General features: G+C 35.6%; 1 protein-coding gene across 2 annotated transcripts in view; it reads right to left on the minus strand.

The window, feature by feature from the left end:
* ZNF407 (zinc finger protein 407) overlaps window positions 1-17,431 on the minus strand; it is a 339,779-nt gene that overhangs the window by 293,070 nt on the left and 29,278 nt on the right. For both annotated transcript variants that reach the window (XM_042869285.1, XM_042869286.1), the window contains exons 2-3: window positions 11,879-16,690; window positions 5,981-6,095 (exon numbers count right to left, since the gene is read on the minus strand). In XM_042869285.1, the coding sequence (XP_042725219.1) occupies window positions 5,981-6,095; window positions 11,879-16,690 (4,927 nt within the window). The remainder of the gene's footprint in view (window positions 1-5,980; window positions 6,096-11,878; window positions 16,691-17,431) is intronic.

Here is a 17,431-nt window from a genome sequence, read left to right on the forward strand (position 1 = left end):
TTTAAATTGCCACAGCCTCTCAAGACACGAAGGCTTTGCTTTTTAAGATGTCTGCCGTCTAACAGAAACGCACGCATCCTGAACATTAGAACAATCTACAATAAAAAATTAAAAATGCATGTCCATAAAAGCACCAGTTACACATACAGCATATATCACAGTCACACCACTGTGTATCTTGATAATTACCATTTGGAAGTGCACTAGAATTAGATTACACGCAGAGGATATTAGTCTGAATCACTAGCAGTATCTCTAATTCAAATACAAATATATACTCTCACAAGTGTGTCCCATACATACCTTTTCTCTTCAGCAAGTATAAGTAAATCATTATTAGAATCTAATTCAGCACGCAAATGGCTACAAACACGTTTTATTAAGTCAGAAAGCTGGCCATGACTGTGCAGTACCATCTGCAGTACCAGGCTCCAACAAAAGGGTCTCTGCCCAGGCCCCACTAGAGCCTCCCATTTGCTGCCTTGGCCTCCACCAGCTAATGGGCAGCCGACCTCCAGGCCATGTCTCACACAACACAGCGTGGTGTCTGTGCCAGCTGTGGAAGGATGCTGGGAGCTTTTCTGAATAAAAATAAATTGCTTCAATTTCAAGCAGTTTTCTTAAAAACTAGAAAGAGAGTACGTGCTGAAGGTCAAGTTTGCAAATCTAATAAAGTGATAGATAACCGAACAAAAATTGGCAAGATAATGTGACACATATGCTATTTCACTCCACAGGCTTCTCTAATATTTTCTTATTAATTTGTTTAAATGCGCATGTGGGTTTGGAAAGCTGTTACATAGGCTGAACTCATCTTCTTTACTAAAGAGTAAACCAACACAAGTGTTCAATTGGAGTATATGAGAAAAAGCAGAGAAAGAAACCCTCAGTACCTGGGTCTGGAGCAGTCATTTCACACACGCTAATCTTTAATCTGAACAGCTGAACCAAATACATACGATTTGTTTGGGCACATCTGTAGGTATGATGTGTGTAATTAATTGTTCATTCAAAAATGTAATTTCATGATGCATTTGATGATTTATTTATACAACAGTTTCAGTTTTCAGAGCCTACTAAAAATAGTGATTTTAATTTATCCCTGCTGCCTACAATTACCCACAACCATGTATTTTTAAATATTTCCAGCCTATAAAAATTACTAATTTTTGCCACTTGTGTTTATCTGCATTTAGACTTTGATTTGGATAAATTAAGCTCTCAAGTGTTCCTTGCTTTATGAAACTCTGCATGTTGTACACTTCAACACAAATAAATGACTTCTACCATTAGAGGTTTAAATAATGTAATGTATTTCATGCTCAGCCTGAAGCTGGATTCCAATGAAGTTGCTAATGCACGTAATGATTAAGTGTAACTCAAATACTAACTGTGTTGTTGAAAACATGACAGGCAATAATTTGGTCTATTATATTCTGCCATTTAATTGCCTAGTACAGACATTCTCTGACACGTTATGAAGCAATGATTTACAATTATTCAAGCTGCAAAGGTCAGAAAGTGACATTATAATCATCTACACAGAGATCCCTTCTAATGCACAGAAACTAGGTAATACCACACAAAAATAGTTTTACTAGAGTAGCAACTTTCTATTTAAGATTTCCCAAACTGCGTGAGTATAAATAATTAATTTACATTACAGTACATTAAGGCATCCTTGAAAATATAATGTTTCTCCTGCTCCTACCAATAAATTTATGAATAAGTCTTTTTTGCTTGCTGAAAGCAATCTTAAGAGTGGGCTTTCACTCCAAGTAGCCTGACACTAACAGGCAGAAAATCTAGAAGACTTTAAAAAAACGTAACATAGGAGCACAGCCAACTGTTAGATGCAGCTGGTCAAAACACATCCTTACCTATAAAGCAGGAATATCTGTTAGCCACTATACCTATGTAATATACAGATAAGTATTTTCCTTTAGATGTCCTCCAAGCAACTAGTGTCATTAAAATACTAAGCTGTATACAGATTAAGATCTCCAAACTCATCTTTGCATTTACAGCAAAAGTGAAGTTATTTCCATGCTTGAGATGCTGTAACTCTCCTGAAAGCTTGTTTGTACAAGGTTTTTTAAAAACCAAAAAAGGTATTTATTTAGCAGAACACCTTATAACATCTCTGGAATTAATTAGAAAAAGGAGTTTAAAAACAAAATGAGACTGAGAAGCAAAGAGCTAAAAAGATCAATATTTCTAACCACCAAAACAACTCAAAAATAACAGACAAAAAAAAAAAAAAAAAAAGGAAAGAAATCAGGGAGGGAAAAAAAAACAAACCAACAACCATACATTTCCATTTCCACCTTCTCCAGTTTTCCTCATGCATACACAAGTGTTCCTTAAACGACTTGGCTACTATATGTTGAATAAACTTAATTAAGATGCTACTACAAATGTCTTCCCAATTTTTAGGAAGGTCGTAAGAAATGTTTTGTGTGCTTTAAATACTGACAATTTTCTTCAGTAGATTTTTAAAGAAGTCACAAAGGAAAGGGGGGAAAAAACTGAAAGAAGCAGTCATTCTTTACGAAACATGTAACTACAACCCCAAAATTCTGTTTCTGAAAGCAAAGGTGAGAAAAAGAAAAGGCAATGGAATAGTAGATGCATTTTTAAATCAAACATCACCTATAAATTCTGTTCAAAACCTCAAGTGCAGAACAATGCATTTTTTTATGTTCCTCCTGAGGCATAAGATTTGAAAAGTGCAAGATAAGCCTGCTCACTGCATTCCACCAGGCAAATGAAACAGAAGTTTTAAATGCTGTTCAACCAAAATTTGTTCATCTGCACAGGGTGGCTGCCAAATTCAGAACAAGACTTACAAAAAATTAAATTCAAACGCGCAGCAGTTTGCTACACACAGAAGGCAACAGATACTACCTCTGAAATAAGGGGGTATATTTTACAGCCATGGGTATGGAAAAGAAAATTAACGCACATCTGCGATAAGGAAAATGAGTAGCAGACGTTTTTTTCCAAATGTTAAAACATTACTGGTGTCCAATTTCTGTATCATGTAGTTTCTGCTCTGCAGATGAAGAAAAACAAACCCTGAACTTCAATTAAATAAAAAAAAAACACCAAAATTACAGTGTTTTTCAGGAACTGAGTGAAATGTACTTTGTATGTACTTCTGTGTACTTCGTATCATGCAAATATAAGGAGCATTTGGAAAATTTAGACAGAATCTTCCCCCAGCCAGATTTATTTTTTAGGCAAAAATTATCTGGGAATTTTTGAAGAAGTCCTATACTGAGACCTATGAAACCACAGTGTTGCACTGACATTTCACCTTTAAAAAGTGTGCAGGAAGATTCAAAAGCTTTTGAAACACAATTTATCCTCGCAACCAGCACAAGGGCTTATTACTATGAATCTAAAAGTCAGAGGATAGAATATTAACTACTGCAGAAAAGAAAACATAGTGCAGGACCTTCTGTTTGTGACAAAATTACAGAGTTAATGTTCCTGAAAGATCACTTCACCTTTTAAAGCATGATTTTTAAAAAGGTAAAATTTATAGCAATTAAAGCTAATGAAGAAATGCAGCATGAGCTGCTTATGTTCAGGAACTAATAGGTCCACTGAGCATTTCTAAGATTATTTAGCCATCAATGATAATGAATTGACATTGTCAGTGGTGTTAATGTACCAATGCTCTATAGTGCCACTAATCCGATAGCCAATCCTAGCTTTTTTTTTTTTTTTTTTTTTTAAAATTAATGTTGCCACTTTATGTTTTTTAAACTACACACTGCCTGATCCTCTCAATTAAAACAGCAGAAACACAGCACAGGCTGTTACACTCTTTTCTCTTCTTTCACATTTAAGGATAGCATGGTCATCATTTGGACTACAAGTTAAAACTGTCCTGCTCATTCCTACTTCCTCAAATCCTGCTGAATTCTTCAGGACTGTTAGCTACAGTATAAAAATGTCTTTTCCAATTAAATCAATGTTAACGTATAATTCTTAAAATACATTTGTTGTGCACATTAAGTGAAATGAGATGATTATTTGAACAAGTATATGAATCAGATTTTTGTCAGCACAGGATATTGTAACGCATGTCTCCTCAGCCTATTGTTTTGTCATATCTAGCACAGATGTTGTTGTCCATGTTGTTGTTGTAAATTGATCATACAACAACATACAGGAATGGAAAATAAGTACCTGTTTGGCTACCAGATATGACATATCAGCAACATACAGTAAGCAATCAGGTTACCAAAGTCACTAACATTCAAGTCTACTGTTCAAACCATTTGTGTCAGGAACTACAACCAAGCTGTGCATTTTCTGAGACAAGATTCTAAGAACACTTCAACCCCGAAGGGAAGGAACGAATTTTTGAAAAGTGAGAATCTGTATCAAAGCTCAGCCCACTCATTTCTTTTTCTTTTCTTTTCTTTTTTAATATAAGATTCAGTAGCAACTATTTCAAGACTTTTGATTTTGTATGGATTATTACATAGTTATATAAAGAGATTTTTTCATTAGACGTTAAAAAGGAATTGAAGAAAGAACCACTGTCAAATTTGTTGACAATTTCTAAAGAAAAGAGCCCCACATAAACAGTGAATTTGCAACTGTTAATCATCTTCCATGCCAAATTCTCAGCAATCTATCTAGCAGAGACAGCAAACAAGATTTTTCAAACAACATAAAATAGGCTACTACACATGAAGTTCATTATAAGCATGCTGCAAAATAAAGAGTAGCACAAGTTATTCTACTGTTGATATTCAGTGGACTTAAGAATTAGGCTCATACATTTTAATTTCGTGTTACAAGAAGTCAGCAATTAATTTTTGTAAGTGAGTAAAAACATCCAAAGTATCTCATAATGCAGCATGCAAAATTATTTGAAAAACAGAGAGATGAATCAGTGAAAACCACTCAGCTGCATCTTCAGCTGAAGATTCACTTGTCCTTTAAAATGTGTAACTCACTTTGTCCTGCAGTAGATCAGTATACTAAGACCAAAAAAAAAATCCTTCCTGCTTAATATTATCCCTAACATCACACCACACCACTCATGTGTGCACTGCATCATTTAATTGAACCTGTGCCGTTCTACACATTAGCCGTAAGACTGCTATAGCAGGTTACATAGGTTTGAGTAAAGTGTTTTTATATGATGCATATATTAGTTAATTTCTCTAGCATAATAACATTAAAATATATTTTTAATCAGAAGTAGGGTATTAAAACCCAACTTTGAATGTCCTATGATGTACCATGTATGCCATGGCATTTTAAAACCTTTTAAACATTTCTGCTAAATTAATTAGTTTTGCATTAAGGAATCTCAATGCCTCCTATTAAATGCAACACATTTGAAGGACAATTAAACATTATGAACGATCCTTCTGAGGAAATAACGATTAAATAAAAAAGAAAACCAAGATTTTTTTGGTAGCAAACAAGAACACAAGCATACATAAAAGACTTCAATTTATTTGTAAAGTCTTATGTCTGCAATATTTTAGACGCATTTGTTTGAAAAACCAGCCTTCTGTTTTGTTTTCGTAAAGAATGAGAACCCTAATGGAGTCCAGAAATCTGTTAATGGTACTAAAATTATAACAGGATAGCAAAAGAAAAAACCCCACACACTAAAGTCTATATTATATATTTTTTATGTCTTTAAATGGAATTTACAGTTCTCCCTGGCAATGTGAATGAACATCCTATAATTTAGTCAATTTACAGATTACAGGTTCAAATTGACCTTGTAGCCCATAAAATTGCTCATCTTCAGTGCAGGATTAGAAGTGGGAAAAGAATGTCATAACTGTATTTAAGGAATTTACCATAACAATGGAAAGGAGGATATGCATGCATAATTTTAGCCACTCTTGCTCACATCACAGTTTTCAATTCTGAAACAATGCATATCCTGCACTCTTCTCCTGGTTAACCATGGTGGAAACCGTTTCAATTTACTCACCCACAGACATGACACTTGTATTCCCTCATCCCAAGGTGCCTCTTGACATGGTTTCTGGCATCTCCGAGCTGAGCTGTTGCAAAGTGGCATATCTTGCACTTGAATGGCTTTGATCCTAAGTAAAATTTAGCATAAGATATGAGTTGAATTAGAATAATATATCACCCACGGTTAAAGAAATAAAAATTCCTGGGAAAAAATAACCTTTAAAATAGCCTATCCCACATTTAACCTGTTTCAGATTATTGCCTAACAAAAAAAGCATCTTGCACATAAATTTATAACTCCCAGGACACAGATGGTATATACTATACAGTACTCATTAGTTTCCTTAGATTCAGGACTAAGGAAAATACTCTCTTAACTATTGAAAATCATTCACTTTTTTTTTTTTTTTTTTTAAACCAAAAATATTAAAATAAAGGAGATAGCCCTTCAGCAAGATGACACAAGTCGTTTTATACTATTTCCAAATGCTGAAACTCACGTAATGGTCTAAAAGTGCTTTGATATTGGTGTAAACTGAAAATGTAATTTTTTTTAAGCAAGTATATTTAAAGTAAAGTAATTTTGCAAGTCTTCCGACACCAAATAGATTTTACATTAGCATTGGTATTTCAGATTTGTTCTGTCACACACAGAAAATGATTCATCACCTAGCCATTGTAATGACATGCAATGTATGAATATACAGTGGATAAAATATTATGCCTTTATGACTGTTTTATGGTCAAGAATTTATGATTATTCTGCAAACCAGAAGTATTGACATTTTGGCTATTATTTATTTCAAGAACAAACTTTAATATTAAATGTCTACTGCAGAACTCTAGAATTATTTCTCCAAGGAAAAAGTACCAGCCTATTTCTTGTATCACAGCAGTGCAGCAAAAAAGTCAAATTGTTTGTCCGTCTTAATTAACAGGGATCCTCTCTGGACTACAGAATTTTTATTATTATTTTTTTTAATTGAAATAGCTGAATTGGGCACTTGTCAGTCTCTGTGTTACAAAGCAGTTACACTACTCCCAAGAATGTGTGCATATACTAAAGTATGCCATTGCACTTTCCAATTTTCTGACCACTAAATCCTTAAACCAATAAATTAAAATCACAGAACTGCCATTAAAAGTAAGTACAATATGGTCAGAGATTCTCCATATTACATTTAGTATATGTTTTGTGAAGTACTTCTTCCAATACAGTTAAGCATAATATGAAATATGTGTTCTTTAATAAATATACATAAAGAGCTCTGATAAGAAAAATGTTACACTATATCATACTTGATCAATGAACCTTTTTGCTTTGCCCTTGAAACAGAATCTCCTCAAAGAATCCATTGGTGAAATCGAGGATCTTAGTAAAAAATTTTAGAGTCTTAAATTTCAATTTAATTCCCAAAAGCTGACGAAAAATGAAGCATTTAATTTTAATCTTCTAACTGAAATAAAAAAGTCAACAGTACTAAGCACGGGCAGACAAGGTTGAATATTTCACAGTTCAATGACAATGAAGCCAGATCTCTTAATACTTCCATTTCTACTGTTGGAAGTAGATGTAAAATATATTTAGCACCTGAATGGTTATATCTAGTCAGCTTTATATGTTTAAATGTCAAAAGCAGGTTGAGGCTGGAGCTAACAGCAATCACATTCTATCAATCACACCGAAAAACCCCAGTTTATTTAAATGATCCTGATAAAACTAAATTAATCATTAATTTGGTGACATTTCAAATCAACACTGTGTTCTATAAAGAGGCCCATGCAAATAAAAAAGCCTATCATTGCATTAAATAGAAGAGTATTAAAAGTTGATGTTTTAACTTATGATCTCAGAGACTAATTTCACAATTAATAATTTCAAGACCACGGTCAGAGAGGATTTTTTTTAATCTATAGGTGTTTATATTGCTGTTTTCTATCATGGAATTCAAATACCAAGTGGATTCAATCCTGTGTTCCTTTAGTTTCTCTCCTACTGATTAAATTGTAAATTCGTTCCTCATTCTGTTACTGCAGGTGTCCCACAGGGCTTCCATACAAGACCTTTGCTGTTTTCCATTTACATGACTCCTTTGTGAAAAACTGTAGTTCAGGCCAATCGTAGCTCTAGTGTGCTGACAATACATAAATGTATTATTCTGTTGACTGCTCTCACCCAAAAATCACTGAGGCCTTGAGGTTTTATTTATTTATTTCCTATATCCAGTGCTGAATATCTGTTAACATCTCCATTTAAACTCCTTGAAAAGCCACTTGCTGACAGGCTACGGTCAGTACTTATCTGCTGAAACAAAAGCAGTGCATCTCCCTCTCAAGCGAAAGGGAGATGCCTTCCCTGATGCCAAATTCTTTCCAATGTTTTTGGATAGAAAAAAAATATACTTACAATGAAGGTATTAGACTAAAAGTTAAACAAACGGTGCAAAAAATCTGTATCTAGTCTGAACCTATCAGAAACAATACTGAAGCAATTAACCATTTCTTAGCCATATTTACCACAAACTTCAGTGGTTCTCACCTACTGTGTTAACGTGACATCAGCTTCACATTTGGCTTTTAGTTCACTGAGACAAATACTTTTGACGTAGCATCTTTCCAACCAAATGACTGAGTAAACAGATAAATAAATGAAAAACCACAGAATTAATCTACCCACAAGTTACAGCATGGAAACAGTGTAAATTTTCCATGGGTAGCACTGACATGCCTCTGAACTAAAGAACTGGGGGAAGAAAGTTGAAAATAGACTAAATTTCTTAAATCATGCAGTTGTTTTACAGAGATGACTGTAGTTAATAATCCTAATCTTACATTAACACAAAAGATACTCAAAACAAAAAAATCTTTGCCCATTCTAAGCCAACATCATCTCTGTCTGGAGGCACAACTGTGCCTTCACCTCAGGCTCAATGCAAAGTAAGCGGAGCCACATGAAACACCGTTATACCATTTCATACTTTATTTAGGGTAGGGGTAGTAAGATACCACATTTACTTTGGGCAAATCTTCCCTTAATTGAGAAACGTGATGAGAAACAAAACAAAGATGATATGGTTGTAGGTGATTTTTCCTCACATGTTGACTGTTAATTAAGTTTATGGGACCTGCATCAATTGAAAACTAAAAAGTCTTCCACCTCTGCTACTCCCTGTATTTGTCTTTACACTTCCTCATTTTCACTTGTCAACACGTGATGGACTTGCTTGTTATCTCCTCTCCAGCAAAGCTTTCTTTTCATTTGCAATGTGAAAATCTCTTAGATTATTTAACAGTATTTTGAAACGATATTTTTCTATTAATGGAAATCATTAGTTTTGTCTGTCTACAACTTTCCTTCTTCCTTACTCCCCTAACTATCACCAATTACTCAAATTAAAATTGAGCTAGATAAAGTTAGACACACATACATGTATCTACATATCAATCCATATATGCAGAGAAATATATGCACATCTGCTTACAGAAGAAATATTTAGAAAAAGCACACAATCGGAACAATAGATGGGAAAATAACTGTAGCTTTCCCCTTGTTATGCACCTGATGTTACCTTGCAACAGATGAGAGGGGCCAGAAATAATGCACTTTGCCTCACTAACAGTATAAGCCAGTGGCTATACAATTGGTAGTGTGGCTCATTTCCCTCAGCCACCGTTGCCAATAACCCCAAAATGTTTATTCAGCTTCAACTGTCATGATACAGACTGGAAGCAAAGGTTCTGTGAAACACAAGATCACAAATATGATAACGGGGATTGAAAGAGAATTCCTTCTTCCCGTTAGATATTAACAAAAGTCTCTGCATTACTATTTATGTGAAATAAGCATAGCATCAGAAAAGCAATTCATTTAAAGGTGCTGTGAGAAAGAGCCTAGATTAAACTCTTTATCTGAAGCCCTTCTACAACATCTCCACAAGCACCTCGAAAAATGACTTGCAAAACAAAACGTATTCTTCTACTGCCTTGCATATTTAAGGCCATTCAAAAGCACAATGAAAATATACTTCATGATAAGACCTACAGACCAGATGGTAAAAAGTACACTAACTTTTACTAAATGTTACAATCAATGATGTAACTTACGTAAGTAGGGTTGCTTTGTCATATATTGATAGTTACCTCACTTTCACATCCACATTAACTTGATTTTAAATGCAATTAATACATATAGTCAAGGAAGACTAATGGACTACATTCTGCACTTAACCTGGTGGACATTTTCAAATGGCACAAGTGACCAGTGCAAACCTATTTTGCATTGTAAACGACTAAATAAATCTTAATGGATTAAGAATGATCAGCTATCAACACACAAGGGAAATTAAGTGCTGAAATGCCTACATTGATTATTTTAAATTATTAGCCTTACTCTGTTCTTGAATTTGTATGCTTTTAGTGAGCTTTAACACATTTACAAGACTTATTGACTATAATTACAAGAGAATTCAAGTAATGGACACATCAATTATAAGCAACATGTCTTGACCAGACAGTTGCATAAAGAATTCTAAAGAGAGCTCCATTAGCATCTTCTCCTTTAGTTTTATTCCGTTTTATCTGCCGTAAGAGGGCATATTAAGGGCTTATAAAGCTGCTCTGACCATGTGAGCATGACTGTCCCTCTGAAGACTTAACGCTGCATTCAAAGTTGGATATTGGGTGAAACAAAACAGATAACTACGTTATTGACAGGACAGAAGTAATGCTGGAAGTATTAAGTATGTGAGTTACTGGCATACATGAATGCTGCAGTTAAAGTAAAATACTTTGAAAGGTTTGAAATACAACGTCCATGTTCCCCAAGATTAATTTTAAACTTTATTGTCCAGTCATGCCCTCATTTAAAAAAAAAAAAAAACTTACAAAACTATTTTAGGATTATGCCAGGAATTACCATACTTCTGTGTTTCTTTTTTCTTACCTTTTTGTTCTCTTCCTTGTAACCATGCACTAAGTTTCAAATACTGCATGAATTTAAACTATAGCTTCCATAATAAGCCATTATTTAAAAGTACAGTAAAATAAACCTTACAGTTTTAATGAAAATATGTTCATTGAAATGTGAATTTATTATTCAAATCCACTCATAAATTCAACCATGGAGACACCACTTGTCTAAGCAGAGCTCAGTGATTTAGAAAAGCTGTCTATTTAAAATAAAGAATGTATGGCAGGTTTATAGAAACATCACAGTGAATTTTTACATAAATTTAGAACTGCAGCTTATGCATTTTTCTACAAAAATGTTTTTAAATTTTCCACTTAAAATTAAACATAAAAATGAATTGAAAGTGCGATCAGCACAGAAACTAAATCAGGTATTACATTGCTGTGCATCACATCAACATTACACACTACGTTCCCAAAAGGCTGACCTATTCCAATTCCCATAACTTATTTCTACAAAAAACTCTTGATGCTCATTATTGGTATTTATTAAGGAATGATGTATTCACAAATTACTATCACAAAGCATAATCTAATGCTGAAAGTGTAACTGAACTGAAATGAAGTAAACAATGTAGATATTTAACAACTGCGAGGAAGAGAAAGTTAGAACAGCTAACTGTTCTCTTAAAACACCACTGCTGCATTATATAAATTTAAGAACTGATTAATGATTACAATTTAGATTAAAGGGAAGGAACTCTCTCTATATGAAACAAAAAGCAGAAGGGTGACTGCGTTTAAAATGTTCTTACATTTTCTGCTCTTTGATCACTGTATTTTCATCCCCCTAAAGGTAATTTTGAATTTCATCAGTGGCTCATCAAGCAATATGAATACCAGTTCATAAGAAATGTTAAAGAGATTAAAAACCAGAAAACGGCCAGTGGTAATAATTCACTCTGTCTGAAAGAGACCGGTTGCAAAGAGAGCATTTCCATACCTGTATGGGTACGAATGTGAGCTAGGAAGGCCATGGAATTGCTACTTCTACACATCTTCCCACAGTACTTGCAGACGTTGCCTTGGTTCTCTTCCCTCTCTCTGTTTATCTGTTCAGTGTCCTCCACAATGTACTTATTCACTTCCCGCAGAAGTTCTTCATGCTGCTCTTTGATATGGAGAAACAAGTTCTGCTCTGAATCAAAGGGCTCCGTGCACTTCACACATTTGAAGGTTGCACCTCCTTCAGGCAGCTCCTCCACACTTGCCTGCTCATTGCGCATGTGCCCAGCACTGGCCAAGTGCTGGTGAAGGTTGCTCTCTGTGTAAAATGACTTTCCACAGAGTAAACAATGAAAATGTTTTTCTTTTGAAGGATGTTTCATGGCTATGTGAACATTTAGTCCGCTCAAACCATCTGCTAGAAAGCCACAGTCATCGCAGCGAATACGTGTCAATTCCCCAAGGGAAACGCCTTCTGACTTCTTCTTTTTCCCACTACTTGGTGAAGCATCTGCTTTCACTGCAAACTCACCAGTTCTCACTCCACCTGGCACCTGTCCTTCACCTGAATGGTCAATGGGCTCCCCATCTTGATTGCTTTTTAATCTTACTATAGAAGAATCAAACTTGCCAAAATTTTGCATTGCCTTTCGTTTATCATCAGTACTGGTGACTGTTCCTAAAGCCTCATTACTACTTTCTTGCATGCCCTCAGCTGTTGAGCCATCTGCCTCCCAAATACTGTTATTTATAGTTACTTCTGCTTCATGTTGTGCTTCCATAAGGGCTTCTTCCTCCTCCCCAGTAGGATTCTTTTTGAAACTTCTGTCACCCTCTAAACTATGCATATTTTGCACCATCTCTCCAATGTTCCCAGCAAAATTTGATTGCCATGCTGCACTTTTTGTTTCTGGAAGTCTTAGCATAAGTGGGTTATTTTCTTTCAGTGATATTTCTTCAATAATGTTTGTGTTTCTACCGTCCGCTTCAGGTTTTTCTCTATTTGCTTCCAAGTTTTCCTTGCCTTTTCCCGACTTCAAGTTTGTGCCACCTGATCTATTTTCATTTTCTGCTGGGCAATCCCCTGAGTTAAGCAGCTCCTGACCACGTCCACTTGTCTGCAATTCATAAGTACCTGCCTCTTTAATTGGTATCTCTTCATCAGGCTTACCAGCATTATCTTTCTGAGGAGCTCCCTGGAATCCTTCGCATAAAATATTTTCTCCTCCATTTTTAGTTTCCTCTTCAACTACGCTTTCCACTGTATTTTGGGAACTGCCTTCTTTAGGCATTTCAGGAAATGCATTTTCATCTAAGGCAATACACTCTGTTAAGCTTTTACACGTATGATCACTTTCTGCTGCATCACTGGCACATTTCATTTCACTTAAAACAGTTTTCAGTTCTCCTGCACTGTGATGGTGCTCCTCTTGGGACAGAGCTGAGCCTTCTTTAGCAATATGTGTTGTGTTTTCTTCCTCCACAGACAAACAAACATGAGATTCTCTTCTAATTTTATGTTTCTCTGTTGCCGCATGCCTAATCATCTCTCTGCGAGTTACAGCATAGTAGTCACAGGCCATGCAGTAGTATTCAAATTGTTTTGTATGCTTTCGTTTTACATGCAACTCTAATGAAGAGGAAGAATGAGCAGTGAAGTCACAGTGTATGCACTTGTTGCCATTTGCACCCACCATTCTCCTCTGGAAGCAGGGGTCACCATCCTGGGTATCCTTTGCTGATTCAAGAAATGTGTGCTTTATATTTAATGAATTCCTAGCATGCTCCAAATCTGGCAACCTACTAGCATTTTCAACATTTACCTCGGCGTTTCCTTGCTCAATTTCTTGCTGATCTACGATAGAATTTCCCAAATCTAAAGTCTGGCTACTGTCCTCAACATGTTCACACAACGCAGGCATGGGGCTGTTAACCTTCTTGCTTGTAGATTCAAAATTTCCTCCTTCAGGGCTAACAATGATCTCTGAGTTCTGTTTTCCATGTCCTTCTATTTCCACACGACTTTTATGTTTTTTGGTTGCACAATGACGTTCCATATCTCCTTTGGTTACAGTGTAGTAATTGCAAACCTTACACAAATAGCTGTACTGATGGCTGTGCTTTCGCCTGATATGAACAGTCAAATTTGTAACACTGGAGGCCAAAAGACCACAATGGGTACATGTTCTAGAAATAGTGCCTTTGGGTCTTCCTCTTTTTGGTGCATTAGCTAAAACCAATTCATTTTCACCAATTCTTCGATCAACTGGAACAAATTCCTTATTTCTCAATATGTTTTCTACAGTAGAGGATGGAACATGTACAATTTCTTTATCAAACTCTGTATTCTCATTCCCAGAAATGGAAGGATCCATCACTGTTTTAATACCACCAACCCCAACGCAAACCTTTTCAATGCATTCCTCAAAACGCAGTCCAATATTATTTTTCCTAGCATTTTCAAGGTGCTTGCTTCTTTTGATATGCTTCTCCATTCCTTCCTTACTCAGTGAGTAAAGATTACATGCTTTGCAGAGAAAGTGATACTCCTGTGCATGTCGGAGTTTTATGTGCCTTGTAAGAACTGTGGAAGATCTTGTCTTATAAAAACACTTTTTACAGTGAAACTGGGTTTTACTTAGAACAGAATGTTTTAGTTCATTTTTATGATTTACAATGGAAGAGTCTGGAGGTTTTGTTTTCATTGATACTTTAATTTCCTTTGCAAGTTTTTGGCTACTGCTTGATACTGAGTCAGCAGAACTTACCATTTGCAAGGTCAGACCAGTGTTACTCAATGGAGTAGCTTGCTGAAGTAATGAACTATCATGTTTCTCATCTTTTTGATGATTTATCAGCTCTTCTTGTGTTTGAAAAAAAAGAACACAAGTTGGACAACTATGGGACATATTATGCACTTCACTCATATGGCTCTGAAAGTTTATCACATTCAAGCTGGTAAATGAACAAAGTCGACAATTAAAGCTACAGCTTCCCATCTGGTGTTTAGTATTCTGACAGTGTTGCTGCAAGTCTTCCTTGACTCCACAGGAATAACTACATGTCTGACAATGAAACTGAATACTTTTTGTATGAAAATTTACAACATGAATTTCCAAACTTTCTTTGTTCTGAAAGACATGACCACAGTCAATGCAAGTGTGATGAACACTAGGATTTGCAATGAGTTCAACTTCAGAATTTTTAGTATTTGTAGTGCTAGAAGAAACAGTATTTGGCTTCACTTGAGTAAGATCTTGAATTTCTGAAGCAGTATTACAAAGACTCTTATCATTTGTTTCTAGTTCTGTATGTGATGTAGGGCTTGAATCACTAGGTTTAAGCTGTGTGCTGGAGATATGTTTCATGTATGCTCTTCGAGTTTCAGACTTGTTTTTCTTACCCAACAAATTGTACCTTCTTTTAACTTGCCTTTTCAATCTAAAAGACCTATTTCCTACAAAAGGAGCCCTTAGCAATACAATATTTCTTTTATGTTCCAGTCTATCAGATCTCTTTGTCACATTTAAACTGCTAACTAGCCTTCTGGTAATTGGAGGGAATTCTGAATTCTGCAAGAAATCTGAGGGTCCAGGTATTTCTAGTTTTCCAGTATGACCTTCATTATCTCCTTCCACACTGGAAGAAAGCAGCTTTCCTATCATACTATCTGTTTTTTCAGCAGGAACATTTGTAGATGTTATCATTTCGCCAAGAAGTTCAGTGCCATCATTTTGTTTAGACAAGCTTACATTTGAGTCTTCCAACACACTGCAAACATTTAATTCTTTTGCATCAGCAGTCCTTGCATTTAATTTACTGCTTCCAGGTCTTGATCTCACATTCTTCTCTCTGGTTACAGTAGACTGCCGTTTTTTAAAGGATTTTTTGGTCAGTATTTGTACAAATCCTCCCCGTGCAGCAAGATTTTGGCGTCGAAGGTGTGTCTTGCCAAGGAAATGAGAATTTAGGAGATTTTCCTCAGCACTCTGAAAACCACAAAGATCGCAAGAAAATACCTTGGAATTCTCATGATCTTGCTTAGCATGTGTAGGTAATGTTGAATTACATTTAGTTGTGCAACTACACTGAGGGCATGTTTGCTCTTTGGATTGTTGAGAGTGGCTTTCTTGTATATGCTTTTCTAAATCAGAGCAGGATGACAGAAACTGATCATGTGTTTTGCCTTTAAGATCTTCGTCCATGTTTTCAACTCCACAGTCAACGCTGATTTCTTCTGAAGAAGGTAACTTTTCAGGAACAGCAGCTGAATCCTCTTGAGAATGTTTAGTTTCCTTGTGAGTTTTCAGTATGGCACCATCAGCACACTTGAAATCACAATGTGGGCACGTGAAATGTGAATTATATACATTATCATCATGACAGCCAGTGACTCCTTCAATTTTTACAACTCCAGCTTCTACGCTACCTTCTTCTTCAGCTAGAACTTTGTGCAACTTCCTGTCACTGTCTTTCTCATTGGCAGAAGACATCAGCTTTCTCTTTCTGGAGGTATTTTCAGGTCCCTCTGCTTCAACAGTGTCCGAGTTTGGTGATCCTGACCATGCCCTTTTGTTTGTGCCATTCTCTTTTCTTTTCCTCTCAAGGTTCCTGAAAACTTCATCTGATATTAACCTTGTTCCCTGCTGAGACAAAGAGTCACATTCAGTGTTGTCTCCTAATGCATTTCTCAGGGAGTCCTTTCTCAACTTATTTTGTAAAATCTCATCAGCATCATCTCTCCTCTGATTATCCTCCTCATCCATTTTTAACATGGGTATTGTCAACTGTAGATCATTTGGCTTAGTACCTATAACAGAAAAGAATTTTTATTAGCTTCTTATGCACAACCAATATTTATAAAACTCAAGAAAACAAGCAATATAGCAAATTAAAATTGTGGCAGGAAGATAGACACAATAAAAGACAAGGCTGTAATTTCAGTATAGTGTCAAACCTTATGGCACTAGAGATCAAACCAGCTTTTTGGCACTCAGTTACAGAGCTCCTACTACAATGACTACCATTTGAGCAAGCACTGGCTTCAAAAATTTTCTGCAATCAAGTAATTTACAAATAGCATTGCTGAGACTCACATGCTTAGCAACCCTAAAACTATGTTAATTTGATTTAATGTTTAAACTTCTACATGCTTAAACTTACACAGATAAGCCTAATTTTTGTTTCTAAGCACATTTTTAGGATATTCTACATACTAATAGATTTCAGCGAATCAGTCATAGAAAATTCAGTTTCTCCAGGTCAAGAAATCCAAGATTACTGATTTAAAAGCTCCCAGGAGGAAATGGCCACAATTGCAACAACAAGCAAAACAAAGCCAACACAAACTTCAAGTATTATGAGAATGACATTTTCTTTCCCTCCCATTTAGATTATTCACTAAAGAGCAACAAGAAAAAGGCTAATAGAGCTATGTTATAAAAAATTACATAATTACGTCACTAGTCTAAGCATAGTTCTCCACCATTCCTAAAATACCTTTTATCCTTTTGAGCTTCATTTGCCAACAAAGCAAAAAAGAAGGGGGGGG

This window comes from Lagopus leucura, unplaced genomic scaffold, assembly GCF_019238085.1.
Source record: "Lagopus leucura isolate 7727_CA_CO unplaced genomic scaffold, USGS_WTPT01 Super-Scaffold_100002, whole genome shotgun sequence".
Taxonomy (NCBI): Eukaryota; Metazoa; Chordata; class Aves; order Galliformes; family Phasianidae; genus Lagopus; species Lagopus leucura.